This window comes from Megascapheus bottae, chromosome 17, assembly GCF_031878675.1.
Source record: "Megascapheus bottae isolate mThoBot1 chromosome 17, mThoBot2.hap1, whole genome shotgun sequence".
Classification (NCBI taxonomy): domain Eukaryota; kingdom Metazoa; phylum Chordata; class Mammalia; order Rodentia; family Geomyidae; genus Megascapheus; species Megascapheus bottae.
Genome location: NC_143525.1, coordinates 36,426,030 through 36,453,822, shown reverse-complemented (window position 1 = coordinate 36,453,822; position 27,793 = coordinate 36,426,030). Strand labels below are relative to the sequence as shown.

The 27,793-nt window shown below is 45.0% G+C and overlaps 2 protein-coding genes across 7 annotated transcripts; one reads left to right on the top strand and one right to left on the bottom strand.

Annotated features, from left to right (window-relative positions):
- Window positions 1–115: 115 nt before the first annotated feature.
- Rundc1 (RUN domain containing 1) lies at window positions 116–11,190 on the bottom strand. The gene is made up of 5 exons (XM_090350942.1): window positions 10,650–11,190; window positions 4,616–4,774; window positions 3,575–3,773; window positions 2,711–2,830; window positions 116–2,383 (listed from the first exon to the last, which is right to left on the bottom strand). The coding sequence occupies exons 1-5, from the start codon at window positions 11,151–11,153 to the stop codon at window positions 1,518–1,520; spliced, it is 1,848 nt and encodes a 615-aa protein (XP_090207068.1). The 5' UTR covers window positions 11,154–11,190; the 3' UTR covers window positions 116–1,517.
- Ptges3l (prostaglandin E synthase 3 like) lies at window positions 11,094–19,612 on the top strand. Of its 6 annotated transcripts, none has more exons than XM_090350945.1 (8): window positions 11,094–11,175; window positions 11,447–11,782; window positions 12,185–12,298; window positions 12,378–12,444; window positions 12,557–12,655; window positions 15,954–16,043; window positions 16,713–16,766; window positions 19,472–19,612. In XM_090350945.1, exons 2-8 carry the CDS (start codon window positions 11,751–11,753, stop codon window positions 19,535–19,537), a joined length of 522 nt encoding a protein of 173 aa, XP_090207071.1. In that variant the 5' UTR covers window positions 11,094–11,175; window positions 11,447–11,750; the 3' UTR covers window positions 19,538–19,612. The 6 variants fall into 6 exon arrangements, with proteins under 6 accessions (XP_090207071.1, XP_090207073.1, XP_090207072.1 ...); XM_090350947.1 differs by lacking the exon at window positions 11,094–11,175 and having other exon boundaries at window positions 11,341–11,540; window positions 11,687–11,782; XM_090350946.1 differs by lacking the exon at window positions 11,094–11,175 and having other exon boundaries at window positions 11,341–11,540; window positions 11,637–11,782.
- Window positions 19,613–27,793: the final 8,181 nt, after the last annotated feature.

Below are 27,793 nucleotides of genomic sequence, written 5' to 3'. Positions count from 1 at the left end.
ACTGGGTGCCTGGACAGACAGTTCCTAAAGAAATGTTGATTTAAATCAGACATGCTGGTAAGACCAGACAGAATTATAAACCATAGTAGAAGGGCTCTCTGGCTTTGCAAAGAAGTTACACAAAATACTAAGATTTATTAAGAATCACAAGAATATCAATTTTTACAACTTCTTACATTTATCATTTTCCCCCCTTGTGGTAAGGATGGAATTCAGGGCTTCAAGCATGCTAGCCAAGTGCTCTGTAAGTTACATTCCCAGCCCCTTGTTTCACAGGGAAATTGAATTAATTCTAATTAAATCTCAATAATATGGCTTAAGTATGTAACACATTGTTGAAAAAAATTAAGTTAACATGTACAACATAATAGTGCAGGAACAAAGTGCAAGTGGCAGTTTAATTCATGAAAACAATGCAGAATTCACTGTGTTGGGAGTGATGGGAAATTCCATCAGTCTAGAGCAGTACCCACCCTGTCTGATGACACCTGCAGACCAATATACACAGCTCTGTAGTCCGACTGACAGTGAAACATTGGGGCCAGCTCTGAAGTAGTGATTTACTCTTGTTCCCATCCCTGCTGCAGGACTCAACTCCAAGATCAGACTCCCTCCACTGCCCAGCCTCCTGAACAACTGGCCCGGCAAACCTGGGCAACATTGCTGCTGGCTATGAGAATGCGTTACTGTATGTCCTAGAATGGGAAAGTTCTCTTGAGAAGTAAATCTTGAATGCATTATACACACACACACACACACACACACACACACACACACACAATTTTTTTTGTACTGGCCTTGGTCGTGAACTCAGAGCTTGAGCACTGTTGCACTGTTTTTGAGCTACTGCTCTACCATTTGATCCAGCTTTTTTTGGTAGTTAAAGAGTCTCATGGGCTTTCCTGCCTGGCCTAATTTTTTTTTTTTTTTTTTTGTATTTTTGAGACAGAATCTTATTATGTAGCTCAGGCTGGCCTTGAACTCATTATGTAACTCAAGTTAGATTTGAAAGTCAAGATCCTCCTGCTTCTGATTTTTTTTTTTTTGCCAGTCCTGGGGCTTGAACTCAGGGGCCTAGGCACGGTCTTTGGACACATTTTGCTCAAGGCTAGGAAAAGAAATTTTGTACCCATTTGTCTGATCACCTAAGCAAGATGGATAAAAAATGTTCTCGCCGGGCACTGGTGGCTCATGCCTGTAATCCTACTCAGAAGGCTGAGATCTGAGGGTCCTGGTTCAAAGCCAGCTTGGGCCTAATTCCAAGAGACTCTTTTCTCCAATTAACAACCAGAAAACCAGAAGTGGTGCTGTGGCTCAAGCGGTAAGATGGTAGCCTTGAGCTGAAGCACTCAGGGACAGCACGTAGGCCCAGAGTTTAAGCCCCATGACAAAAAAAAAAAAAAAAAAAAAAAAGTAAAAAAGTGTTCTTGACCCTTTCCCTGACCCTCTTGGCTTCCTCTAGAACACTGGCACACCTCTGTCTACAGAGCAAGGTTTCGAAGGCCAGGGCATTCTCATCAAAAGGCATCCTTTATGTTCTTGAGCTGGCGCACAGCCAAGTCTACAGGGAGACTAAACTTGAGGCTGCTGAGGCGACTGAGCAGGTTGAGGGCACTCTCAAAGCCTGTGTGGGCCATATAGCTCCAGGGCTGGTAGTGGGGCTCGATGAGGGACCCAGACTTGCAGATGAGGTTCACCCAGGACACAAGACGCTGTTCATTCAGTGCCATGCACACCAAGGCCTTCAGCTCGGAGTCTGCACTGCGCTTGAAAGGGTCATGCTCCGTCAGCACCGTGTGGATAGCCGTCAGTAGGCTCTGTTTGGGGGTCACAACAGTGCCACCCGTAACAGGCAGGGCGAAGGACTGCGAGAGCTTCTGAGATGGGGATTCCACATAAGCGCGACCATTCTTAGCATGGTAGTACTTTACAAAGAGCTCCCAGGGGTGCATGGTCTCAGGGGCAGAGGAGAAGGCTGGCAGCAAACAGGCAATGGGAGCCATGACAAGGCTCATCCCAGGGGAGGAAGCATACAGTCCATGGGCCAGCAGGTCTCTTACAGCCATGGTTAGCTCCTTCCGCACCACCATGGTCAGCTCGTCCTTGCCTCCCAGAGATAGATCCTGAAGGCTGGCAGAAGTGATGACGTGGTCATGGGACTGGTGTCTCAGGGCTAGCTGCTTCACTCTGTCTACGGATACCTCTAGCCTCTTCAGTAGGGGAGAGTAGTCTCTGTCAGCCTGACCCCTTTGCCACAGGGTTTGAGGAATCTGGCCTGTGGCACAACCAAACTGGCTAACGGCAAAGATCTGGAGCACAGCCAGTGCTCGCCGCATCAGGTGGAGTCCTGTCTCCCGGACTCTCTTCACATCTTCTGCCTTCACTGTTTATAAGACAACGACTCATCAGCAAGGGGCCACAATAACAAAGAGGTATATTTTAGTAAGTCACCAGCTGGCTTTGAACCACGATCCTCTGGATCTCACCCTCCTAAGTAACTAGAATTAGAGGACTAAGCCATTGGTGCCTTTTTTTTTTTTTAAGGGGGGGGGTCTTTTTGCTATAAGGTCTAATTATATAGCCCAGAACAGCTTCAAAACGCTCAAGCTGCTTAGTTTCCCAAGTGTTGGGATTATAGATATGTGCCACCACACCTGGCTACACTAATGTACTTTCTGTATAGACTTACCAATTCTGGAAGTTTACTTACTTTTGCTGTTTCCTGGAGGTAGCCGGCTACTGCCTGTGCTGGTAGAGCCATTTCCTGTCTTCCCATCAGTCTTGCACTCACAGTGTCCACCTCCTGTCTGCAAGGGGCTTCCTACTTCATCTACAATCACAAGTACAAAGAAACACTTAAAAAAAAACTTCTTGTGGGCTGGGAGTCTGGCCTAGAGGTAGAATGCTGGCCTAGCATGCATGAAGCCCTGGGTTCGATTCCTCAGTACCATATACACAGAAAAAGCCAGAAGTGGTGCTATGGCTCAAGTGGTAGAGCACTAGCCTTGAGCAAAAAGTGTCCTAGGAAAGTGCTCAGGCTTAGACACTGTCCCTGAGCTTCTTTTTGCTCAAGGCTAGCACTCTGCCAATGGAGCCACAGCACTATTTCTGGATTTTTCTGTGTATATGGTACTGAGGAATGAAACCCAGGGCTTCATATATGCTAGGCAAATACTCTACCACTAAGCCACATTCCCAGCCTTCTCAGCCTCCTGACTAGCTAAGATTACAGCAATGAGCCACTGATACCCAGCTGTCCCAGTCTTTTAAAAAGCATATATTGAGGGGCCAGGAGTTTGACCTAGAATGCTTACATGAAGACCTGGGTTTGATTTCTTGGTACTACATACACAGAAAAAGCCAAAAGTGGTGCTGTGGCTCAAGTGGTAAAGTGCTAACCTTGAGAAAGCCCAAGGACAGTGCTCAGGCCCTGAGTTCAAGCCCCAGGACTGGCAAAAAAAAAGAAAAAGAAAAAAAAAAGAGTATATTGAGAACTGAGAACTGGCACCTTTAGGTATCAGTACTCAAAATAGAATTATATCCATCCAATTGCGTTCCCATCCCCTCCTCTGACCTTGGATGAAACTGATGAACATCTCAAGATCTCGAATCTGAGTTTTCAGTTGCTCAACCAGCTGTTCTTTCACTCGGGCTGGGTTGACAATTTGAGCCACTGCTGCATCCACGCGTTGCCGGAGCTCTTCAGTAGACAGGGAACTGATGTCCTCATTCAGATTCATGTCCAATTTTTTTATAAGTTCATCTATGATCACCTACCAAATCCACAGAAATAAATATATTCTTTGGAATTTTCAAGGAGAGGATTAGGGAGAATTTCAAGGTCTCTGTGCTTAAATGGGGAAGGAAAACCAGAGACCTCTGCAGTTGTGAGAAAATGATATACAACTACCCATCAAAGCAAGGATACAGGCCAGGAGTTTGGCCTAGTGGCAGAGTGCTTGCCTATCATGCACAAAGACCTGGGTTTGATTCCTCAGTATCATATACATAGTAAAAGCTGGAATAGCTCTAGTCTTGAGAAAGCCCAAGGACAATTCTCAGGCCCTGATTTCAAGCCCTAGGACTGGCAGAAAAAAAAAAAAAAAAGGGCAGGGACACAAAACCCCTGCTTTAATTGAAGTCATAACAATCTTCAGTTCCTCAGTTCCTATAGTAGAAGTGGCTCCTCGCACTCACTGTAAATTTTTTAGTCAGCTTTCACTCATCAGAACAGTGAAAATAATCCGAAGAGTCTGATGATCCAAAAGCCTCACATTTAAGTTTTTCTAGAAGCTTCCAAGAGACTACAGATGGCTTCTAATTTCTAATCCTTATTCATTCTTGCTCCATAAAATATCAAGTCAAATACAGCCAAAACTTTCAAGTGACACTATTAGGAACAATTTGGAATGTGGATAACCTGAGTGTTCTATGTTTGAATAAAGATTTTTTTAATTTTTTTTCTAGATAATAATGAAAGCTACTAATGATGTGGACCAGTAGGAATTCCCAACAAAGGTCATGGGAGAACTAAACTGGGACACAATGTCCCAGAACACTAACAGGGGCAAGCTAACCTTGCCAAGTGGTGAAGCTGCCTCTGAGGTCTGCTTACCCGCTGTCTTTCCAAGACCACGGATTGTGGCAAGGAGTCATAACTGCCCTCCTGATAGGCAAATGTTTCCAGATCATCTAGCTGGGTCTTGAGCTGCAGGATTAGTTCCTTCTGCTTCTCTCTTTGGGTTTCCAGACGCTCCTGTTTTTCCTGCTCACTCTAAGATGAGAAAATACGTGGGTCAGGCTGTGCATATAGTTCAATGCTGGAATACTGAAATGGCATGAAAAAGGCAAGGTTCAATACCCAGGACTAACAAAAGAACAAAGAAGCTGGGTGCTGGTGACTCATGCCTATTACCATAACTACTCAAAAGGCTGAGATCTAAGTACCAAAGTTCAGAACTAGCCAGGGAAGAAAAGTCCTTGAGACTGATCTCCAGTTAACTAGTAAAAAGCTTTAACAAAGTCAGGTGTGGTGGCTACTCAGGAGGCTGAGATCTGAGAATTGAGGTTCAAAGCCAGCCTGGGCACTAAAGAACAAGGGATTCTTATCTCCAATTAACCACCAGAAAACTGGAAGTGGGGCTGTGGCTCTAGGGGTAGTGCAGTAGCCTTGAGCTCAGGGCCCAGAATTCAAGCCCCACGACCAAAAAAAAAAAAAGCTTTAACTGGGAGCATGTCTCACATGGTAAGAATACCAGTCCTAAGTAAAGAAGCCAAGTGAGAGTATGAGGCCCTGATTTCAAGCTTTTTATTTACTTATTTTGAAAGAGTCTGGCCAGCACAGTGGTTCACACCTGTAATCCTAGCTACTCAGAAGGCTGAGATCTGAGGATCATAGTTTAAAGCCAGCCCAGGCACTAAAGTCCATGAGACTCTTACCTCCAATTAACTACTAGAAAATGGGAATTGGGGCTGTGGCTCAAGGGGTAGGGTGGTAGCCTGGACCTGAAGAGCTCAGGGCAGTGCCCAGGCCCAGAGTCTAAGCCCTACAACCAGGAGTGGAGACGGGGGAAGAGTCGTATTGTATAACACAGGCTGGTCTTGCCAACATACCATTAAGACATCGGTTGCTACTTTTGTGCCAGTTCTGGGGCTTGAATTCTTTTGCTCAAGGCTAGTAGTACTCTACCACTTGAGCCACAGCTTCACTTTTGACTTTTTTTTTTTTTTGCCAGTCTTAGGGGTTGACCTCATGGCCTGGGCACTCTCTTTGGACACTTGCTCAAGGCTAGTGCTCTGCCATTTGAGCCACTGCACCACTTCTGGTTTTTTCTGAGCATGTGGTACTGGGAAATTGAACCTAGGGCTTTGTGCATGCTTTGGCAAGCACTAGGCTAAACTCCTGGCCCTTTCATCTGACTTTTTGTGATTGGGAGATAAGTCTCGTGGACTCTTCTTGCCTGGACTGGCTCTGAACTGCAATCTTCAGATCTCAGCATTCTGAATAGCTGAGGATTACAGGTTTCAGCCACTGAAGCCCAGCTTTTTTTTTTTTTTTTTTTTTCCTTGGCTGGTCCCTGGAGGATCTGGGCCCTGTCCCTGAGCTCTTTGCTAGAGGCTAGCTCTCTAACAACTGAGCTACAGTTTCACTCCTGGTATTTTTGGGGCTGTGCATCTGTGATTCATGAATGTAATCCCAGCTATCCAGGAGGCTGAGATATGAGGTTTGCAGTTCAAAGCCAGCCAGGAAAAGCCCAGGAAAACTCTTATCCTCAAGCCAGCCAGGAAAGCCCAGGAAACTCTTATCCTCAATAAACTACTAAAAAACATGAAATAGTGTTGTACAATATAGCCTTGAGCCAAAAACAAAAAAAAATTCAGAGATAATGCCCAGACCCTGAGTTCAAGCCCTAGGACTAGCAAAGACAAAGACACAGAGACACACGCATGCGTGCATACACCCACACCCCCCCCACACACACACTTTCCTACCTGGGCTAGCTTTGAACCAAAATCCTCAGCTCTCAGCCTCCTGAGTAGTTAGGATTATAGGAACAAGCCACTGGTGCCTGGCTCTTTTTGCTCTTCTTTTTGTCCCTCTTTGCCCCTCCCTCAGTCCTGGGGCTTGAACTCAGGGCCTGGGAACTGTCCCTGAGCTTCTTTTGCTCAAGGCTACTAGTCTACCACTTGAGCCACAACGCCACTTTCAGCTTTTTCTGTTTATGTGATGCTGAGGAATGGAGCCCAGGGCTTCATGCATACTTGGCAAGCCCTTTACCACTAAGCTACATTCCCAGCCTCTTTTTACTCTTCTTCACTCAAAAACCAATACGCAAGTAGGTGTGGTGGTACGTGCTACAATCACACCACTTGGGAAACTGAGGGTATGAGGATCCAGAGTTTTAATGCTGCCCTGAGGTACACACTGAGACGCTGTCCAAAACAACAATAATAGGGGCCGGGAGTTTGGCCTCGTGGTAGCATGCACGAAGACCAGGGTTCGATTCCTCGGTACCACATATAAAGAAAAAAGCCGGAAGTGGTGCTGAGGCTCAAGTGGTAGAGCTCTAGCCTTGAGAAAGTCCAAGGACAGGGCTCATGCCCTGAGCTCAAGCCCAGGACTGGCAAAAAAAAAAAAAAACCAATAATAGTAAAATGTAGTAACAAGTAAAATAGTAAAACTGTACAACACATATCCACATACACAGAGATGCATAATCAGTAACTCATTTAAGTGCAAGGCTGCATTTTCCACTAGAAGTCCATAAGGTATTGAATTTAACTTTAATATGATACTTACCAACAGCTCCAAGAGAAAGATATGAGAGAGAACAAATAAAAGACAACAAATTAAATTTTTGTTCCATTATTTAGAATGTAATTCTCATAAATTAGCTTTGTTCAGTATGAAATCAACTTTGGATACTGCTATCCAACCCTTTAATTTTTTTTCTTTTCTTTTCTTTTTTTCCTGGTCAGTGGTAGGATTTGAACTCTGGGCCTGGGCATTGTTCCTGAACTCTTCAGCACAAGGCTACAAGATCCTACCCCTGGAGCCACAGCCCCTCTTCCCTTTTTCTAGAGATTAACCGGAGATAAGAGTCTCTCCGACTTTAGAGCCCAGGCTGGCTTTGAACTGCAATCCTTAGATCTTAGCCTCCTAGTAAGCTAGGATTACAGGCAAGAGCCACTGGGCCCGGCTTCTATGAGCTTCTTTAGGACAAGAGCTTTGTCTATGAACCACAATGTCTAGCATTGCACCTGGCACTGGATGATATTTCAGTATGTCTGCCATACATTACTGAATTATTTTAGGTACAGTGACAAAGTCCAACTAATGAACTCTGATGGAGTAAGTTTAACTAGCCCAGGGAGAAAGAACCAGGGAAAAATAATCTTAGTTTCTCTCACATTCCCACTTTATGAAGCCAAGAAGAAAGACACTAGCCATAAATCCAGACTGCAAATTCTGCAACCTGTGGTGGTAACTATAGTATGGTATTTACCAGAGTGTGGACAAACAAATTAGTAACAGAGAACAGAAAGTTCTGTTGCAAACCTATAATCCTAGCTACTCAGGAGGCTGAGATCTGAGGATTAAGGTTCAAAGCCAGCCCAAGCACAAAAGGACCTGAGACTCTTATCTCCAATTAACCTCTAGAAAATGAGAAGTGGGGCTTGGCTCAAGGGTAGGCAGTAGCCTTGAGCTGAAGAGCTCAGGGACAGCATCCAAGCTGAGTTCAAGCCCCATGACCCACCAAAAAAAAAAAAAAAAAAGGGCCAGGAGTTTGGCCTAGTGGTTAAAGTGCTTGCCTAGCATGCATGAAGACCTGGGTTCGATTCCTCAGTACCACATACATAGAAAAAAGCTGGAAGTGGTGCTGAGGCTCAAGTGGTAGAGCTCTAGCCTTGAGAAAACCCAAGGACAGTGCTCAGGCCCTGAGCTCAAGCCCAGGACTGGCAAAAAAAAAAAAGATTAAAAAAAAAAAAAAGTTCTGGTGCAAGGCAGAAAATAATAGTATGAACTGAGATAAAACTAGAACTGGGGGCCGGGAGTTTGGCCTAGTGGTTAAAGTGCTTGCCTAGCATGCATGAAGACCCGGGTTCGATTCCTCAGTACCACATACATAGAAAAAAGCCGGAAGTGGTGCTGAGGCTCAAGTGGTAGAGTTATAGCCTTGAGAAAGTCCAAGGACAGTGCTCAGGCCCTGAGCTCAAGCCCAGGACTGGCAAAAAAAAAAAAAAAAAAAAAAAAAAACTAGAACTGGTAAAATGGAAATCATTTGATTAAAAAATATTTCCCATCCTGTTTTCCTGTCAGTGTATGTGCCCAACAGTCTAGCTGCTTCTTAAGACAGATCAAACAATACTTTTAAATCTTTTTTTATTCTTTGAGACAGGGTCTCTTTATACAGTGTAGCCCACGCTGGCCTCCAAGTTGAGATCCTCAGCTTCCTGGGTGCAGGGATTACAGCCCTATCCCATTACACCTGACTTGTTATACTGTGAAAGTGACAACAATGAAGAGAGTGTGCAATATCTACACAGAACCTCTGGTGCTGTTCACTTCTGAAAAGCCTGGCTAGAAGATATCTTTTTTTTTTTTTGGCCAGCCTGGGGCTTGAACTCAAAGCCTAGGTATTGTCTCTGAGCTTCTTTTTGCTTAAGGTTAGCACTTTACCACTTGAGCACCCCTTCTGGTCTTTTCTGTTTATATGGTACTGAGGAATCCAACCTAAGGCTTCATGCATGCTAGGTACGCACTCTACCAATAAGTCATATTCCCAGCCTCCTATTTGTATCTTTTCTCAGGAGTTAATTACATCTTTTCTTGTCTTTAAGTCTGGGAATTTGAGGAAGCTAGACCTTGTGCCAAGGAGATTGTGGGTATGTGGAGAGAAGGGTGGAACAGTACACATAAGATCTCAACGGAAAGAACTCAGGTTAAAATACACAAACCAGTATCTGCTACTGATAAATGTCCTTGACTACAACTAATTTTAGTGGGAAGGAAGTTGTATGTGGATTGTAACTTGTAGGATGGAAAGGTGAAAGAGAGCGGGGTGCTGGTGGCTGATGCCTGTGATCCTAGCTGCTCAGAAGGGTGAGATCTGAGAATTACAGTTCAAAGCCAGACTGGGCAGTATAAAGTCCACGAGATTCTTATCTCCAATTAACCAACAGAAAAACCAGAAGTGGCACTGTGGCTCAAAGTGTTAGACTTGAAGAGCCCAAGGGAGACAGCCACCAAGCCTTGACCCTCCCCCCCCAAAAAAGTGAAAGGGCAGTGTCCCAACATCTCCAGCAAGTACCTATATCTGTGCGTTTCCAGAGATTAAACACTTGGTTAAAGACACCATTCCCTTGGTGTGGTGTACATAACTTCACTGTTTCTTGAAGCCAGCAATAGAATGCATCTTGTCAATTACCAAAGGACCTCAAACTTTGAACACATTAATGTTAGTTCATACAGTCAAGAGCTGTGCTTCTTGGGCTGGGAATTTGGCCTAGTGGTAGTGTGTCTGCCTAGCATGCATGAAGACCTGGGTTCGATTCCTCGGTACCATATGCATAAAAGAAGCTAGAAGTGGTGCTGTGGCTCAAGTGGTAGAGCTCTAGCCTTGAGGAAGCCCAAAGACAGTGCTCAGGTCCTGCGTTCAAGCCCCAGGACTGGCAAAAAAAAAAAAAAAAAAAAAAAAGAGCTGAGTTTCTTGTGATTGGATAGGAAAGGGTGGCATCAACTGACACGATGAATTGAAACCCCTTTGTACAACTTCTTCAAGGTGGCGAATAAAATGAGAAAGGATTTACTAGATAACTCCACGCACCAAAGCTTCTCACCAAGATACGACAGTGTAAAGTTTTGTTGTTTTTTTAAGTGCCCACACTCTTTTCACTCCTCGGGGTCAGAAGTGCCCCATCAGCGTAGGTAATTAAGTCACTGGGTTCACGCCACACCACTGCTCAGCAGGGACGCGTTCTCAGGTGTGGGTCGGACGGGCAGTGGCGGCGCTGCTCCTGGCAGCCGGTTCCTTTGCTCGCGCGCTCAGGATCCACGTCCCCACATCGAGTCGTCGAGTCAGGTCAGCGCCTCTCCGATCCCCGCTCCGCCCCGCGCCACGAATCCCCATCTCGCCTCAGCCACTCACCTGATGGTCGCCCCGCGGCCGCGGCCGGTCCCCGCGCTGCCCCGCGTCCTCCTCGCCCGCGGGGTCCTCGGGCCCCTCGTAACCCAGGACGTGAGGGCAGCCGCGGAAGGCGAAGTCTTCCAGCTCGCGCAGGAGGCGCTGCTGCTCCGCCGGCGCCCCGCGCACCACCTGGCGCAGGCGGAACTGCACCTGCGCGAAGTGCGAGGACAGCGCGAGCAGGGCCGAGTCTAGCCGCCGCCGCTCGGCCCTCAGCCGCCGCAGCGTCTGGCCGGGCGAGGCCGGAGGGGACCCCGGGGTCGCGACGGGATCGTGGGCGACGGTGTCTTCCGAAAACGCAGCCGCCCCGGGCCCGGCCTCCGCCACCGCCCCCACCGGGGCCCAGCGGACCGCCTCGCAAGGGGGCAGCGACTCCTCTTCCTCTTCCTCCTCCTCTTCGCCCTTCGTCTTCGGCCGTACGTTCGCCACCACCGTGACGGGTTCCACAGCTGCTTCCACGGCCGCCATCTTCCCGGAAGCGCCGGCGCACGTCAGCTGCGCCCCTTTGCTGCCATGGCAACGGCGCCCAGGCCGAGCCGCGGGAAGGGGGCGGAGCCTAGAGTGGGCGGGCAGGGGCGGAGCCTCGGGGTGGGGAAGGGGGCGGAGCAGCGGGTGGGCGGGAAAGGGGGCGGAGTCTTGGGCGGGCGGGGAAAGGGGCGGAGCTCGCAGTGTTAAAGTCGGGAGAAACCTGGGAGATTTCATTTGCTCCAGAACTTTAATAATAATAATAATAATAATAATAATGCACTATTGTAATTTAGATACCAAGCAGGTGGAGAAGCAGGTGAAGGAGGGCGAAGACAAGTGATCCCCTGTGGGCAGAGTCAATGGCAGCTCTTGTCCTAGTTCTAGCTGGTGACTAGGCTCTCCCTGAGCTCTGGGGTTTTGGAGACCCAGGAAGGGAAAGGCTGAGGAATTCAGCTCTCTCGGGGTCCCTCTGGTGGGTAGTAGAACTCGAGCCGCGTGTCCTTGCCTCGCAACCATTACCCTGACCATATAAGGAGAGACAGCTGTTGGGGGCGTCCCCGGGATCTAAAGATAGAGTCCCCCTCCTGAGACTCCAACATGCACTGGGCAGCTGGACCCGCTATGGCTCGGTGAGTTTCCGGGGGCCCGGAGCACCGATCTCTCTCCCTGCCCTTTCCCCTGGAGATTCCCTGCACCAAGATTTGTCCCAGGCAGTCCAGGATCTGCGAGGCCTCAGGGGAGCCCTGAGTTCTGTGGGATCCCAAGCTCCCAGGACTCTGTGGGGAGGTGAGGGTGGTGTGACAAGACCGTGCCTCTCAACTTCCCAACTCGTCTAGTCTAGTCTAGCACTCTCTCGATTCTGCCCAGGTTTCCACCTCACCAGAGTCCACACATTCTTCTACTCTTTTCTCCTTTAGCTCCACATTGACAAGACTGTAGTACCACCCAAAGCCCCTTGATTGTCCCCTTTCCCCACGCCCTCAGTTTCCCCTTGCTCACTCCTGTGAAGCTCCATCTCCACTCCCCTTCAGGCAACACGCCAAGACCCTGTGGTACGACAGGCCCAAGTATGTGTTCATGGAGTTTTGCGTTGAGGACAGCACTGATGTCCGCGTGCTCCTGGAGGACCACCGTATCGTGTTCAGGTAATGTCTTCCCCTCCACAGGACCTAGCTTCTCCTCTCCCCAGTCCCCTGCATCTCCTCCACATCATTGTCTCCTCAGCTGCAAGAATGGTGATGGAGTGGAGCTGTACAATGAGATTGAGTTCTATGCCAAGGTGAATTCCAAGGTGAGAGTGGACACCTGCAGTAATTGGTGTCTGGACGACAAGTGTCAGCCTAGGGAAACCAAAGATTCATTCCAAACCTCAGGCCCTAAGAATGAGGTTCTGTATCTGGCAGGACTCCCAGGATAAACGCTCTGGCCGTTCTATCACTTGCTTTGTGAGGAAATGGAAAGAGAAAGTGGCCTGGCCTCGGCTCACCAAGGAGGATATCAAGGTGAATGTGTGAGGAGTGGCTTCCTTCTTGTGTTCTCTATGCATGCATTCAGGCATTGTGTTGGATCTTCCCTCCCATCCCAGCCTACAAATTTGTTTGTTTGTTTGTTTTGCCAGTCCTGGGGCTTGAACTCAGGGCCTGAGCACTGTCCTTGGGCTTTCTCAAGGCTAGACCTCTACCACTTAAGCCACAGCACCACTTCTGGCTTTTTCTTTTTTTTTTTTTGCATTTTTTTATTGTAATTAGTAAAAGGGTTACATGATATTTGCCAGATAGAAGGTGCATTAATTCACATACACTTCTGGCTTTTTCTATGCGTATGGTACTGAGGAATCAAACCCAGGGCTTGATGCGTGCTAGGCAAGCACTCTACCACTAGCCAAACTCCTGGTCCTACAAATTTATTTTCAACATAGCATCCAGTGAAAAATACTGTTGCATTTATTAACTCTTTGCCCCTCCATTTCTATGTCCATCCTTAACCCCACAAAGATTGATAAATGATTACATAAGACAAAAAGAAAAGAAAAAAACCTTTGTATTTCCTGGAATTCATTTCGATAAATACTATTTTATATGATCAGAGGCACAGAGGCATTGTGCCTTTGTGTTCCTCTCCTAAGAATGATCATCCTTTGATCTCACACTGTATGTATGTCTAGAGTCTTATGAAATTTAGCATGTCCCAGAGTATTTTAAAATAGATCTAGCTTCCGCATAGGAAAGAAAACTTGTGCCTTTGTCTCTCTGAGTTTTTCTTTACCTCGCTTAATTGATTTGTTCTATTTCCCTGCAAATGACATATTATTCTTTTTTCTTTCTTTTTTGCCAGTCCTGGGGCTTGAATTCAAGGCCTGAGCACTGTCCTTTCTCAAGAATAGTACTCTACCACTTGAGCCACAACACCACTTTCATCCTTTATTCCCCCCAATGTATGTGGTACTGAGGAATCAAACCTAGGTCTTTATGCATGCTAGGCAAGCACTCTTACCACTAGACCAAATTCCCGGCCCCATATTATTATTTCTTTTTTCGTGTGGACTTGTACTGGGCCTGGACACTGTCCCTGAGCTCTTCAGCTCAAGGCTACTGTCCTACCCCTGGGCCTGGGTATTGTCTCTGAGCCTTCAGCTCAAGGCTACCACCCGACCCTTGAGCCACAGCCCCACTTCCTGTTTTTCTAGAGGTTAATTGGAAATAAGAGTCTCAGGTCCTTTTGTACCCGGGCTGGTTTTAAACCTTGATTCTCAGATCTTAGCCTCCTGAGTAACTAGGATTACAGGCATGAGCCACCACATCTGAGCACCCGGTGGTACCACTTTGTTTTGATCTATTTGTTTTGTTTTTGAGACAGTTGATTATGTAACCTAGCCTGGCCTCAAATTCACATCTTTCTGCCTCAGCTTCCAGTACTGGCATAACTACTCAACTTTGTTGAGAGGTTTGTTGTATATTTTCTGCCCCATTCTCAGTTACACTGTATTAACCCTAATATGGTCTATCTAAAACATACATTTATTTCTCTTCTACTTGACATTCTAAACTGGGCACTGGTGGTTTACACCTGTAATCATAGCTCTTCAAGAGGCTACTAAGATCTGAAAAATCACTGTTCAAAGCTAGTCCTGGCAGGACAATCCATGAGATTCTTATCTCTAATGAACCAACAAAAAGTCAGAAGTGGATCTGTGGCTCAAATGATAGGGCACCAGCCTTGAGCATAAAAGCTCAGGGACAGAGCACAGGCCCAGAGTTCAAGTCCCAGGAAGGACTGTGTGCCTAGGATTGTGACTGTGGTAGAGAGCTTGCTTAGTATGAACAGGATCTGGGTTCAATCCTCAGCAACACACACACACACACACACACACACACACATACACACACATACACACATACACACACATACACACACATACACACACACATACACATACACACACACACATACACACACACTTAGTACCTTCTTCTCCCTAAAGGTTGAATGTTGACCACCTGCTGATCAACTTATGTTTTACCAGTCTTCCCACAGTCACAATGACATTTACAAGTTTTGATTAGTTGCTGCATTTGCTGAGCAGTGCTGATGGCTCATGCCTATAATCCTAGTTACTTAGGGGGCCGATATCTGAGGATCCTGGTTCAAAACCAGCCCAGATAGAAAGTTAATGAACCTCTTATCTCCAAATAACCACCAAAAAAAAGCAAGAAGTGGAGGTGTGATATAGTGCTAACCTTAAGTGGAGAGGTCTAGTGAGAGCATAAGACTGAGTTCAAGCCCAGTACTGGCAAAACTCACTACTCCTAAAAATAATCTGTTAAATAAATGCATGAATAATGTCTTCTTTATATGAATATGGGAACATTAGAATATGGGTCTCAATGGCTTGCATTCCCTGGAGTCAGGGAATACAGTTTGAATGTCTTATTTGGTTGACTCCAATAATACTTTGTAATAGTAGTTATTTTGTTTTTTGGTTGGTTGGTTGGTCACGGGGCTTGAACTCTGGACCCGGGTACTGTACCTGAGCTCCTCACTTCAAGGCTAGCATGCTACCACTTTTAGCCACAGCGTCACTTTCTGTGATAGTGGTTTTTGCAGATATGTTCTCTGTAGTCTGTCTGCTGCTAGAGGACAGACCTTCTAGACCCTTATTACTAGCATTATTTTTTGTGCCTAACAGGCTCCTAGTAAATATTTGTGGATTCAGTGATGATGTGGCAAAGTGGGAGAGGGTTTGGTCAAGAGGGTGCTGTGAGAGGCTGGGAATATGGCTTAGTGGTAGAGTGCTTGCCTAGCACATATGAAGCTCTGGATTTGATTCATCAGTACAACAAAAACAGAAAAGCCAGAAATGGTGCTGTGGCTCAACTAATAATTCAGGGACAACACCCTTGCTTTGAGTTCAAGCACCCCCCCACCACAAAAAAAGAAGGTATTGTAGGAGACCTTTACCCCACTGACCCTTTCTCTTAAATGCACTATTCTATGCTTCTATACACTCTTGTTTCTTTTTTTCTTTTTCTGTGGGTCATGGGGCTTGGCCTGGGCACTGCCCCTGAGCTCTTCAGCTCAAGGCTACTGCCCTACCCTTGAGCCAAGCCCTACTTCCCATTTTCTAGGTTAATTGGAGATATGAGTCTCAGGTCCTTTTGTGCCTGTGCTGGCTTTGAACCTTGATCCTCAGATCTCAGCCTCCTGAGTAGCTAGGATTACAGGAGTGAGCCACTGCGGCCGGCACTCTTATTTCTCTTTCTCTTTTATTTTTTTCCTATGCTTTTCTGCTTCCTCTTACAGCCAGTGTGGCTATCTGTGGACTATGATAATTGGAGAGACTGGGAAGGGGATGAAGAGGTAGAGCTGGCTCAAGTAGAACATTATGCAGAGGTAAGTTATACTACCATATGCTGCCATCTTGGTCATTCTTGTGTCTGAAGGATTGGCATCAGGCTCCCTAGGCCAGCTGCTTATCAGTGCTGCTACTATGTACTTACATATTTCACGTAGTGTTTACTTAGTAGAGGTTAGAGGAATGAATATTATTGACGTCAACGATTCACTTGCTAGTCACATAGCATAATGCCAGGGAGGAAAAAAAAATTGGCAAAACCTCTTCCCACTACTCTGCAATTCTTTTTTCCTTTTTTTTTTTCGAGCTGTGGGACTTGAACTCAGGGCCTGAGCACTGTCTTTGCACTTTCTTCAAGGCTCTACCACATGAGCCACAGCACCACTTCTGGCTTTTCTATGTATGTGGTACCAAGGAATGGAACCCGGGTCTTCACACATGCTAGGCGAGCACTCTACCACTAGGCCAAACTCTCTGTGCTTTTTTTTTTTTCCTGGTTAACTGGGGATAAGTGTCACATGAACTTTATTGCCTAAGCTGACTTGGAAACCTCAATCCTCAAGTGTCAAGCTCCTGAGTAACTAGGGTTATAGGCATGAGCCACCTACATGGACAGGAGCATTGTTGTTGTTGTTATTATTATTATTATTATTATTATTATTATTATTATTCCTCTTTCTCCTTTGACTACTTTCTCTTTCCACTAGCTTTTACAGAAGGTCAACACCAAGAAACCGCCCCCTGCCATGGATGACCTAGATGTGAGTAATGCTTTTGCTCATACACCAATTTCTTTTATTTATGTGTTGTTGTGCAAGTACTGGGGACTTGACCTCAGGGCCTTGCATGCTTGTTTGACTTTTTCACACAAACCTCCACTTTCATATTTTTTTTGCTAGCTAATTGGAGTTATGAGTATCTAAGATTTATTTGCCTAGACTAGCTTTGAACTGTGCTTCTCCAATTTCAGCCTTTTGAGTAACAGACTACAAGTGTGAGCCATCAGCATTCTGCTTCCTCAGTTTCTTTTTTCTGTCTGTCCCTCAGCTATTTTTCTCAAGGCTAGCACTCTACCATTTTAGCCACAATGTCATTTTCCTGGTGGTTAATTGGAGATAAGAGTCTCCTGGACTTTCCTGCTTAGGTTGGCCTTGAACTTTGATTCTTGAATCTCAGCCTTCTGAGTAGCTAGGATTATAAGTGGGAGCCACATGCACCAGCTTTAAACATAGCACACTAGACCCAAGACTGGTGGCTCACACCTGTAATCCTAGCTACTCAGGAGGTTGAGATCTAAGGACCATGGTTCAAAATCAGTCTGGCCAGTAAAGTCCATGAGACTTTTATTTCCCACTAACCACCAAAAAAGCTGTAAGTAGAGCTGTGGCTTAGGTGGTAGAGCACTAGCTTTGAGCAGTGCCCAGGCCCTTAGTTTAAGCCCCAGACCACCACCTATAACAAAAAACAGTAGGGCTGGGTACCAGTGGCTTATGCCAGTAATCCTATCTATGAAGGAAAATGAGATTTCAGGAGCCTGGTTTGAAGCCTGCCTGGGCAGAAACATTATCTCCAGTTAACCCAATTAACAATTAAGTGATAAAATGCTAACCTTGAGTAAAAAAGCTCAGGGACAGCACCCAGGCCTTGAATTCAAGCTCCAGAATCTCTGTGTCCATACACACAAATATCTACTTGGTTTTTTTTTTTTTCATTTTAAGCTTCCTAAGAAGTGTGGTTTATATTTACAAAAAGGAAACCAAGACAAATGCTTACTCTGTATAGAGACTACAGGTGCTTTTTCTTTTACCCACAGGATGATTCTGACAGTGCGGATGCAACAAGTAATTAAATTCTGTGACAACAGATCTTGGGAGGTGGTGGCTACTTTCTGTTACTCTGAAATGCCATGGTCTATACTTTGGTCAGCTCTCTTGTACACCAAGGGTCTCAGATCTCTGAACTTTGGTAGGATGTCTTTATTAAGGGTCCCTGGAGTTTGATGTTGCATCAGAATGGTGAGAGAAGAGTAGCTTCTGTTTATTGACTTAGAATTTGTGTGTTTGGACTGCTTGATATATATGTGTGTGTGTGTGTGTGTGTGTGTGTGTGTGTGTGTGTGTGTGTGTCAGAGCAAAAACAAATACAGATTATAAATTTCTAGAAACTTCTGCTTCTTTGCTTCCTAGTGGCTAAACTCATCTCTCTTTCTCTAGTTCCTCTCAAGGTGGTGCATTGGGGTCTCAAAGATTCTGTTTTTTTTTTGTTTTTGTTGTTGTTTTGTTTTTGTTTTTTTTTTTCTTTTCTTTTTTGGTACTGGGGATCGAATCCAGGATCTTGCACTTGTTAGGCAAGCACTTTGCCACTGAGTTTCATCCCAGCCCTCAGAGATTCTGGTTCTGTTTGAGGTTGGAAGAAGAAAGCTATCAGAATCTTGTTGTCAAGCTTTAAGCTGAAAAAACTTTTTTTTTGCCAGTCCTGGGGACTGAAGTCAGGGCCTGAGCACTATCCTTGGGCTTTCTCAAGGCTAGAGCTCTACCACTTGAGCCACAGCACCATTTCTGACTTTTTCTATGTATGTGGTACTGAGGAATCAAACCCTAGTCTTCATGCATTCTAGGCAAGCACTCTACCACTAGGCCAAACTCCTGGCCCCTGAACAACTTCTACCCAGATCCATATCCTTCATAGAATCAGCCACCTCAGCTTCCTGCATATGCCAGAAAACTTTATATTTTAAAAACCAATTGATATGCTAATGAATGTATTTGTTTACTCATCCATTTGGTAACCACTTCATTCATCTACATGGTCTAGCCTTTCTGACATTAGGCTACTGTCCTGTTCCAAAGTCCTAAAATCTGGGTTAGGACTCCCTTTTGCCTCATGGACAAACAAATGGAAAGGCTTCATGTTATCAAGCAGAGCCAGGGCGAGGGCTGGAATGAAGAGCCGGTTACTTGGAAAGCTTGCTACTAAACGTCTGTCCAGGCTAAGGCTTGATTTTCCCCTGTGCTTGAATATAGGGACTTGGCAATTTCTACAAAGCCTGGAATTCACAAGTGGTAATTCCCCACAGCTCCCAAGAATTCACCTACCTGTTCTTGGTCTCAGACAATGGAATTTTAGTGATGGCTTCAATATGGCTTTTTGATAAGGCCTGTTTACCTCGTTGGAGGAGATATCTCAGATAAGTTACAGTTGGCACACAGACCTGAGCTTTCTTGGCAAAGACACGATAATCAAGGGTCTGGAAGGTGTCCAGGAGGTCTCAGTGGCAGCCTGGCATTGGGCTTCCACCTCAGTGGCCAGGAGTAAATTATCCATATATTGGGACAGGGTGCATTCGGGGTGGCTCCAATGGCACCAGTCAAGTCCTGATTCAATGCTTCATCAAATGGGGCAGGAGAATTTTTGAAGCCTTGGGAGAGTCTGGTCAAGGTTAATTGATCAAAGAATCCTGCTACAGGGATTCAAAAGTAAAAATAGGCTGACGGACGGGAGCTGGAGGAATGCTGAAGAAGGCATCCAGTAAGTCCAGAACTGTGTAGAAGTGAAGAACAGGATGGAGTGGCATCTGCTGTCATCTGCACCACCACTAGTGCCCGGTGTTACGCCAGTCCTGGAGAGTTGGTCTCAGCTCACACAGGTGGATACCATTGTAGTTCCCTGAGATAAGTTGCTGACTCCTCCCCTTGCAGACAAATACTTGTCTGACAAGGGACAAGTCAAAGGAACTCAAACCTGCAGTGGAGCTGCTTTAACTGCTCAGTCTTCCTCAAAAGAAACAGTAGCCTGGGATTTCCTAAGGAGATCCCAACCCGACAGAGTACAAGGGCATTCAGGAATTACTAAAAAGGAATGGGTAATGGAAAAATGTCCCCCAAATCCAAAGTTCTTTCTGAAGTTCATGAGCAAGCAAGCAATGGCTTTCCTAGTTGTCCCTTGAGTCCACCAAAAAAATCCACTGGGTGGCCCCCAATTTGAAGAATTATTTTGGGCTAAGGGGAGGGGGAGCCTCATACGAATGGAGTCCTGATCTAGTCTTTTTCTGCACACTAAGGATTTTTTTCTCTTCATTCTTGAGTCTTCTTTGGGGGGCACTGGTGTTGTTATTTAGTTTCCTCCACTTTGCGACTCTGGGTTGGGTTTATTTTCCATTTTCCTTATTGTTACTGCCAGACCTCAGGCCATTTGCTTCTCCTGGCTTTCAGTGGGGGTGTCCCTGTTATCAAACACTGTTTGGGAAATTTCTAATAACCATGTTAGATTCATACCAGGAAACTCTTCTAACTTTTGCAATTTTTGTCTAATATCTGGGGCTGACTGTGTCACAAAAACGGAATAAATAGCTCTAGAATTTATGGGGTCTGTGGAGTCTATAGGGGTGTGACGGGGCCAGCCGGCAGCAAACCAGGGTTCGCAGATTGGGGTTCCTGAAATAGGGGGCAAGGACTAGGAAGAAATAGAAGAGAGACAGACACACCGGGTCTGGGATGTCTGCAGTCCAGGTAAAGACTGCCGTGTTTATTTTCCACTCCAGCTTCTTCCCTCCCTGAGACCCAGGGAACTTCCAGGTGTTACATTCATATGGTAAATCTCATGTCATTTAAACAGAATAAGGCCAGAAAACAATAAGACAATAAAGCCATTGTCTGATGCAAATCAAGGTACAGTTTGATTCCACTCTGACTCCCAACATATCTCCGGTTTTTATTTTAAAAAAACACAAGTGCAATTTTTACTCTTTTCTATACCTCTAATTTATCCTGTCACATTTTCCAAAAATGACTTTGGTCCCTTCTCTAACGGGGATTGATGGGCGGAGATTCAGCTTCTGTGACTTCTTCAAGCTGACTCAGGGGCGTTGTCTCTGTGCTTGACTAGGGACCTTAAGAAGCCTAGCCTGTTTTATCAAGGGGTTGCAAGGATTAGATATTAGGAACAATAATTTACTCCAAACTAGAGATCATATTTAACATTTAACAACTGCACAAACCATCTTTGGCTACAATAGTGTAGCTTACATAGCACCCATTTGCAAAGGCTTTTTCTTGATTGTCTGGGGAACTAAATTTCTGCAACCTTAACAATGCTTCAGTTGTCAGATCTAAACAGATTAATAGAGACACAAGCCTCAGATCCACAAACTTTTCCTGAATTTATGGCTGGTGTCAAAAAAAAAATAAAAATTTCGCTCAATTAGGACTTTAAACTACCCACTATCACAGAAGATTGACAAGTTCCTGCCCAGTTATGAAAGGCACGGGCATTAGTAAGGCATGCTTACAAACTATTCTATGACCTCCCAGCTCTGATTAATTTGATTGGCCAAGCACAAGTGACTAAGATCTGACACCATCTCTGCCATCCAAGCAGCGGCTTTCATGTCCCAGTAGTGTCTCTCCACACAGGGATAAACATGCCATTGGCATTTCACTTTGTTGGTTGTTGTACTTGAACTCCGGGCCTGGGCACTGTCTCTCAGCTCTCCAGCTCAAGGCTAGCACCCTACCACTATGAGTCCCGAGCTTGGTGCTTGAGTGCTTCCCCCCAGCTTTTCAGCTCAGAGCTAGCACTCTGCCACTTCAAGCTCCAAAGCAACTCTGTCCCAGCATTCTGCTGGCAGATTAGACACCACAGTCTCACAGGGACTTTGCTTTGCCCGGGCAGGCTCAAAGCTGCGGCTTTCAGATCAATGAGTCCTACAAAAGGCCACTTTACTCCAATTAGAAGCAACAAGGTGGTCAACTAGAAATAGTCTCCAAGCATTATCCTACCTGGAACTTGGTGAGGGCCAAACTTACATCTGAATGAGGATCTGCTGTCCTTCTCCATGGGCCTGCTGGAGATTGCTATAAAGTAATTTACTAGAGTAAGCTGAAATAGCAATTAAGCAACCATTTTGATAGTCCTAATTTTCCTTGTTTCCTTTTTTAGAAACAAAACTTTAGGACAACTTTACTTTTAATTTTGTTCAGAAACCATTTCTACTTTTCTTTAAAACTTTTACACTTTTTAACTTAAACTCTTAACACTTTGGTCTTTATTTGCATTTGAAAAACCTTTAAGGCTGAAGGAATTCCCTTTGCCTCCAGGCCCCCTAGGGCCCAGGTCACTCCCTTTGCCTTTGAAGAGACTTTTTGTATTATTCTGCAGTTTAGATTATTACTGCCTAGAACTCCATCAACAGTTTAAACTCAAATAACAGTTTTTCCCTAATGCAAGAATTACAAACATCAATGCACCAAAAGTTATCATCAGACTTCCAGTGTCAGTCTGCAAGAAAAGAGAGATAGGCAAAGTTTCTGACATTAATGAACAATTTTACATTTAAATCTCTAATACATGTCTCCAAACTTTAAAGGTAATAAATCCCAAATTCCCTAATACCTCTGGGTTAAACAGGATACAATGTTTACAATGTAAACAGCTCTAAGTATTACAAAACCAGATTTTTTTTTCTTTTTTTCCGGGTCTTTAAAAAAGTATTTTTTTACCAATTTCTCTTTAAACCAATGTAATAATCCTTTGAGACATTGTAAAACATTCAAACCTAATATTTTTCTTGAAGTTTTAAGCTTAGATTTACCCAATTGTCTTTGTGTTTAAGTATAAATTTATCCATTGTTTTATACAGCATGCTGGTAATTTAACCTTGAACATGTTCACTCACTCATTCACACACATTCATACTCAAAGATCATAAAGCACGCAAAATTAATATCGGCCGTTCATTTTCCGGAAGTTTGTGTCAAGAGAGTTTTGCGAATTTTACTCTTACAGGTGAGAACCAGGTTCAAAACAAAACTTTTTGCAAGGCAACTTAGCTGGAATTTATTTTTCCAGGGCTTGTTACAACTGCAGACATGGGGGAGCGGCCATGCTAGGCCCAGAAATGTTCAAATAAATAACAAGGATGTGTGCTTGAGTACGCACAGAAAAACCATAAGGATCCATACTTAGAAATGGTACCAATTTTAAAGACAAAACTGGACAAGGAAAAATATGTAACACGAACAAGACAGAGAAACGGAGACTTTTAAATAATCAGACATTGACATATAACAAGAAAATTGGACTCAATCAGATACACTTAACACAAAAAACATGAGCTCAAATGAATGTTTTCACCAAACAGTTATTTTTAGATTTAGACATGTCTTGCTGGTGGGACTCTCAGGTAAGCCTTGTTATCGACAAGAAACTCAGAAGGGGAGGGGGGGCTCAAGGCGTCCCTTGACCACCCAGGCCTCTGTTTTAGGCCCACAGTGCACCTTTTCAAAAATAAAATAAAATAAAATAAAATAAAACGCAGACATACAGGGGGTCGGCCGACTTCTACTTACCTCTGGAGGCCTTTGCTTTTCACCTGGGCATCTTTTACAAAAAAGGTTATTAAGAAGAGGGATGGTAAAAACAAAATAATGTCACATATTAAATTGTGTAGAGTCAATGAATATGTTAAAAGGTCCCTACATAATAGTAAAAGGAGGAGAAACACAGCTCATATGAATGTGTGGAACAAGTGGATCAGTAGCAGTCCCAATTGACATGCACAAATAACTCAGGTCCTTCCCACGTCGCAGGATGCACCACTGGAGGGTTGGGGGTGTAGGCCCAGTGAGTCGCTGCTTGGATGGCCACTGTCACTCTCCACGATCCGAACACAGCATTCAGGCAGCCAGCAGGCGTCATTTTCTCCTTGTGAAAAAACACATACATGCCCTTGACCCCAGGTTAGAACAGGATCGGGTCCATGCCAAGCACCAGTTAGGGGATCCTTCCACTTTACTAAGGCAAAAGCACGCTGCTCTCTTTTTTCCCAGAATCGCTGAGCAGCAGATAAATTATTTGAATCCAAATTCAAAAAATTTAAAACAAATAAAGCATGATTAAGTATATTCACAGGGGTAGCGGGATACGACTCTCCTTTCTGTATTTTAGCAATTTGATGTTTTAATAATCCCTTAGCTCTCTCTACGATGCCTTGACCTTGAGGATTGTAAGGAATGCCTGTAATATGAGTGATATTATAGGAATGGCAGAAGGATTGAAATGCTCGGCCTGCATAGCCAGGGCCATTATCTGTTTTTATTTGCGAGGGAATCCCCATCACAGCAAAGCATCGAATGCAGTGAGAAATACAATGTTTAGTGGCTTCCCCAGCAAGGGGGGTGGCCAAGATAAAATTAGAATAAGTATCTACAGTAACATGAACATATTTTAATCGGCCAAATGATGGAACATGTGTGACATCCATCTGCCAAATGTGATTAGAAAGCAGTCCTCGTGGATTTATACCTAAATGGGGGGGCTGGTGAAAAAGGGACACAGTTGGAGCAAGTCTTAACTATTTGTCGTGCTGCTTCTCTAGATAATTTAAACTGTCGGCGCAAGGCTCGACTGTTTTGATGGTGGATGGCATGTGACTGCTTAGCAAGTTCAACCTGAGTTAAGTAAACTCCGGTGGCTGAGTCAGTAACTGCATTGCCCTCACTTAAAGGGCCAGGAAGATTAGTGTGAGCTCGAACAAAGCCAAAAAAACAAGGGTGGTTGCGAGAACAAAGCAAAGTTTGTACTTGGCGAAATTGGGTCTGAATATTGGAGTTAGTAGTTCCAATAAAGGGAACAGTTTCTATGACTTGAAGAGCACGAATTACATATTGACTGTCTGAGTATAAGTTAAAGGGCTCGTCTTGTAACAGGACGAGTGCTTGTAAAACAGCCTCTAATTCCACCTCTTGGGCAGAGGAAAAACCCGTAACCCAAGATTGAGTTTTCCCATTAATGGTTAAAGCAGCCATTCCATTAGAGGATCCATCTGTAAATACCAAAGCGGCAGAAGATAAAGGCCAGGCCCGTACTATGGAAGGAAATAGAAACATATGACATGCAGCAAATTGGAGAACTTTGTTAGACGGGTAGTGATGCAAAATTTTTCCCGTATAATTGGCCCAAGCAATGGCCCAAGGATTGCAATGGGCGAATAGCCAATCTTGTTGTTGTAGATTATATGGGACACAGGTAAAATAAGGTTCCTGACCTCTATATTTTAGAAATTCAGTAACAGTCTTTCCTTGAGGAGCGGCGGCTAAAGTAAGGCCTTGTACATGGGAGGGTCCAATATCAGCACACAGTGAAATAAAGTCCATGATTCCTCCCTTATTCCTATGGGGTCTGATAGCCGCCTGACAGGCGGCGTTGGCATTTTCATAGGCTATGTGTCTAACTATAATCTTCCTTGCGTTCTCATCTTGTACTAGGCAGTCTGCAGTCTCCATTAATCGAGACAAAAATTCTAGATAAGGTTCATTCGGTCCCTGTTTAACTTCTAATAGATTTTTTGTACGATTGGAATTATGTAACCTTTTCCAAGCCTCTCTCACCGCAGCATTTATTTGTAAATAGGCTTCCTTTGCATAACCCAATTGGTCTTCGGTGTTTTTATAGGTTCCCTCTCCTAACAACTGATCATAAGTGTAAGGCAGGTTCTTAGGCCTATCTGTTTCAATTTTAGCCCGACACTGTGCAGTGAACTCTGTCTCCCATAATAAGTACTCTCCTGCACTAAGGCATGCTCTGGCAAGCCGCTTCCAGTCATTTGGGCATACAATACCAGCACACGCGGCCTCCAATATTACTTGAGTAAAAGGGGCAGTTGGCCCATATTGGGAGCAGGCACTTTTTAAATCCTGTAATAGTTTAACAGGAACAGGTTGATGGTATACTTGTTCATCATGATCAACTAAACTAGGGAAGCATCGAGGCCCTGAAATATCTTCCCTCTCTCTAGCAGCCTGAGTCAGGTTTGATTGCGATGCACTGTGCCTGGTTGTAGTGCCTGTTAAAAGGGACTTGTTGCTAGGGCCTTTAGGCTTGCGTAAAGGTTGAAAAAGGGATTGAGGCCGTAAGGCTGCAGCCGGAGGCGGTGGGTGTGAGGGGTAAGGTTTAGAATCAGACATCATAGTGGCCTGAGGGTCATCTTTCTTTCCTACTTCTGGGGGGGCTCTCTGCTCTGTCCCCATTTTCGATAGAAAATGTAGCATTTCTTCTAACTTCTTCTCCATCGTAGCCATCCGGCCCTCCATTGACTCATCATAACTTTCCTCCTTGATATTCAAACCTGAATTCTGATACTCAATATCTACTGGTTGTTGTTCCCTTTTCAAGATCTCACTTAGACTCTCTTTGGCTGCGGCATATGGCTCAGCCTCAGGTTTTTCAGAAGGGTCCTTTAACTCATAAATTTCCCTTAATTCAAGATTAAGTTCAGCATTCTCATGTTGAGGATCTATGCATTCACTTACTAAATTCCATGCATCAATAGCCTCTACTAGGGTCTTTTCGGGGCCATATACATTATAATATTCTTGAATTCTTTTTCCTATCCGCTGCCAGGTTTTTTGGAATTCCTCCTCTATAAACCTCGGGCATGCCTCCTCGACAAACTGTAGGAAGCTCTGAAGCACCCCTTTTTCCACCCACGTTCCGTGGGCTTCAAGTAGGCCTGTTAAGATCGGTACATATGACCTATGGCTATTAACTTGACCCATAATTTTTACTCCTGACTATACACTCTCTTAAGATCCTCTCTTAATAGTCCTACGATGTGTTACTCACCACAGGGAGGGGTCCTTCACCTTCGTCCCAGATTTTCAGGGTCCCTGTTCGGGCGCCAGTTGCCGGGGCCAGCCAGCAGCAAACCAGGGTTCGCAGATTGGGGTTCCTGAAATAGGGGGCAAGGGCTAGGAAGAAATAGAAGAGAGACAGACACACCGGGTCCGGGATGTCTGCAGTCCAGGTAAAGACTGCCACGTTTATTTTCCACTCCAGCTTCTTCCCTCCCTGAGACCCAGGGAACTTTCAGGTGTTACATTCATATGGTAAACAGAATAAGGCCAGAAAACAATAAGACAATAAAGCCATTGTCTGATGCAAATCAAGGTACAGTTTGATTCCACTCTGGCTCCCAACAGGGGTGTAAGTTCTAAACGTTTCCTGGAGGCGTTCCAGGAAGGCTATGGGAGACTCCTGTGCTCTCTGCCTTCCTTTTGTGGTTTTAGATTTGCAGGCTTTCTCACTGCTCCTTTTATGTCCCATAACAGGATCAGTGAAGTGTCCAGTGATGCCCCCTCCCCCCGTGTGTACAGTGAACCACCTCTGGGTTAGCTTTTCTAGCCTCTGCCCATACTCTCTGCTTCATGGTAAAGAAAATTGCCAGGAGCTTATGACAATCATCCCAAGTTGGGCCATGGGTGTGAAAAATAGACTCCACTACCACAATGAGAGTTTACAGTTTTCCTGAAAGGGCAGGGTTTTGACTTTTCCAATTATACAGATCAGTGGAGGAAAATGGAATATTCGCCAAGATGTGTGACCCCTATAGGGGTCACCTGTCTGTGGAGAAGAAAGGGATCTCCTATTTCCTCCCATCCTGCAACTTTCCCCTCCTTGTGTGATTTCTAGTGTGGGGAGGGGGAAAGGGTGTTTCCTTCTCTTTTCCCCTGCTGGGAGCTTCCCTAGAGGTCTGATTGTATAGGGGAGGAAAGTAGTCCCCAACTCCTTGCTTGACTGTGATGCGTACTTTTTCAACCAAGGAGGAGGGTTCTCCACCAAGGGATGCCATTGATCTATGTATGGATATTGGCCCCGGTGCCCAGGCTCCCTGGTTACCACATACCAAACTGCCAAGATTAACTTGAGGCTTGAGGGCAGAGCCTTGGCTTGGCCAGTCAACCTCACAGGCAGGCCAATCTATCATTTTAGTTTAGATTTAGAAACTTTTACC

What these genes read in the sequence shown, in the direction of transcription:
- Rundc1 (XM_090350942.1), bottom strand. Translation starts at nt 11,153, where the DNA reads ATGGCGGCCGTGGAAGCAGCTGTGGAACCCGTCACGGTGGTGGCGAAC. An exon ending in TGGTCTTGGAAAGACAGCGG is followed by an intron (nt 3,774 to 4,615) that starts GTAAGCAGACCT and finishes TGGATTTGGTAG; the next exon opens with GTGATCATAGATGAACTTAT. An exon ending in ACCTCCAGGAAACAGCAAAA is followed by an intron (nt 2,384 to 2,710) that starts GTAAGTAAACTT and finishes TCTTATAAACAG; the next exon opens with TGAAGGCAGAAGATGTGAAG.
- Ptges3l (XM_090350945.1), top strand. Translation starts at nt 11,751, where the DNA reads ATGCACTGGGCAGCTGGACCCGCTATGGCTCG. An exon ending in ATGCCAAGGTGAATTCCAAG is followed by an intron (nt 12,445 to 12,556) that starts GTGAGAGTGGAC and finishes TGTATCTGGCAG; the next exon opens with GACTCCCAGGATAAACGCTC. An exon ending in AAGTAGAACATTATGCAGAG is followed by an intron (nt 16,044 to 16,712) that starts GTAAGTTATACT and finishes TCTTTCCACTAG; the next exon opens with CTTTTACAGAAGGTCAACAC.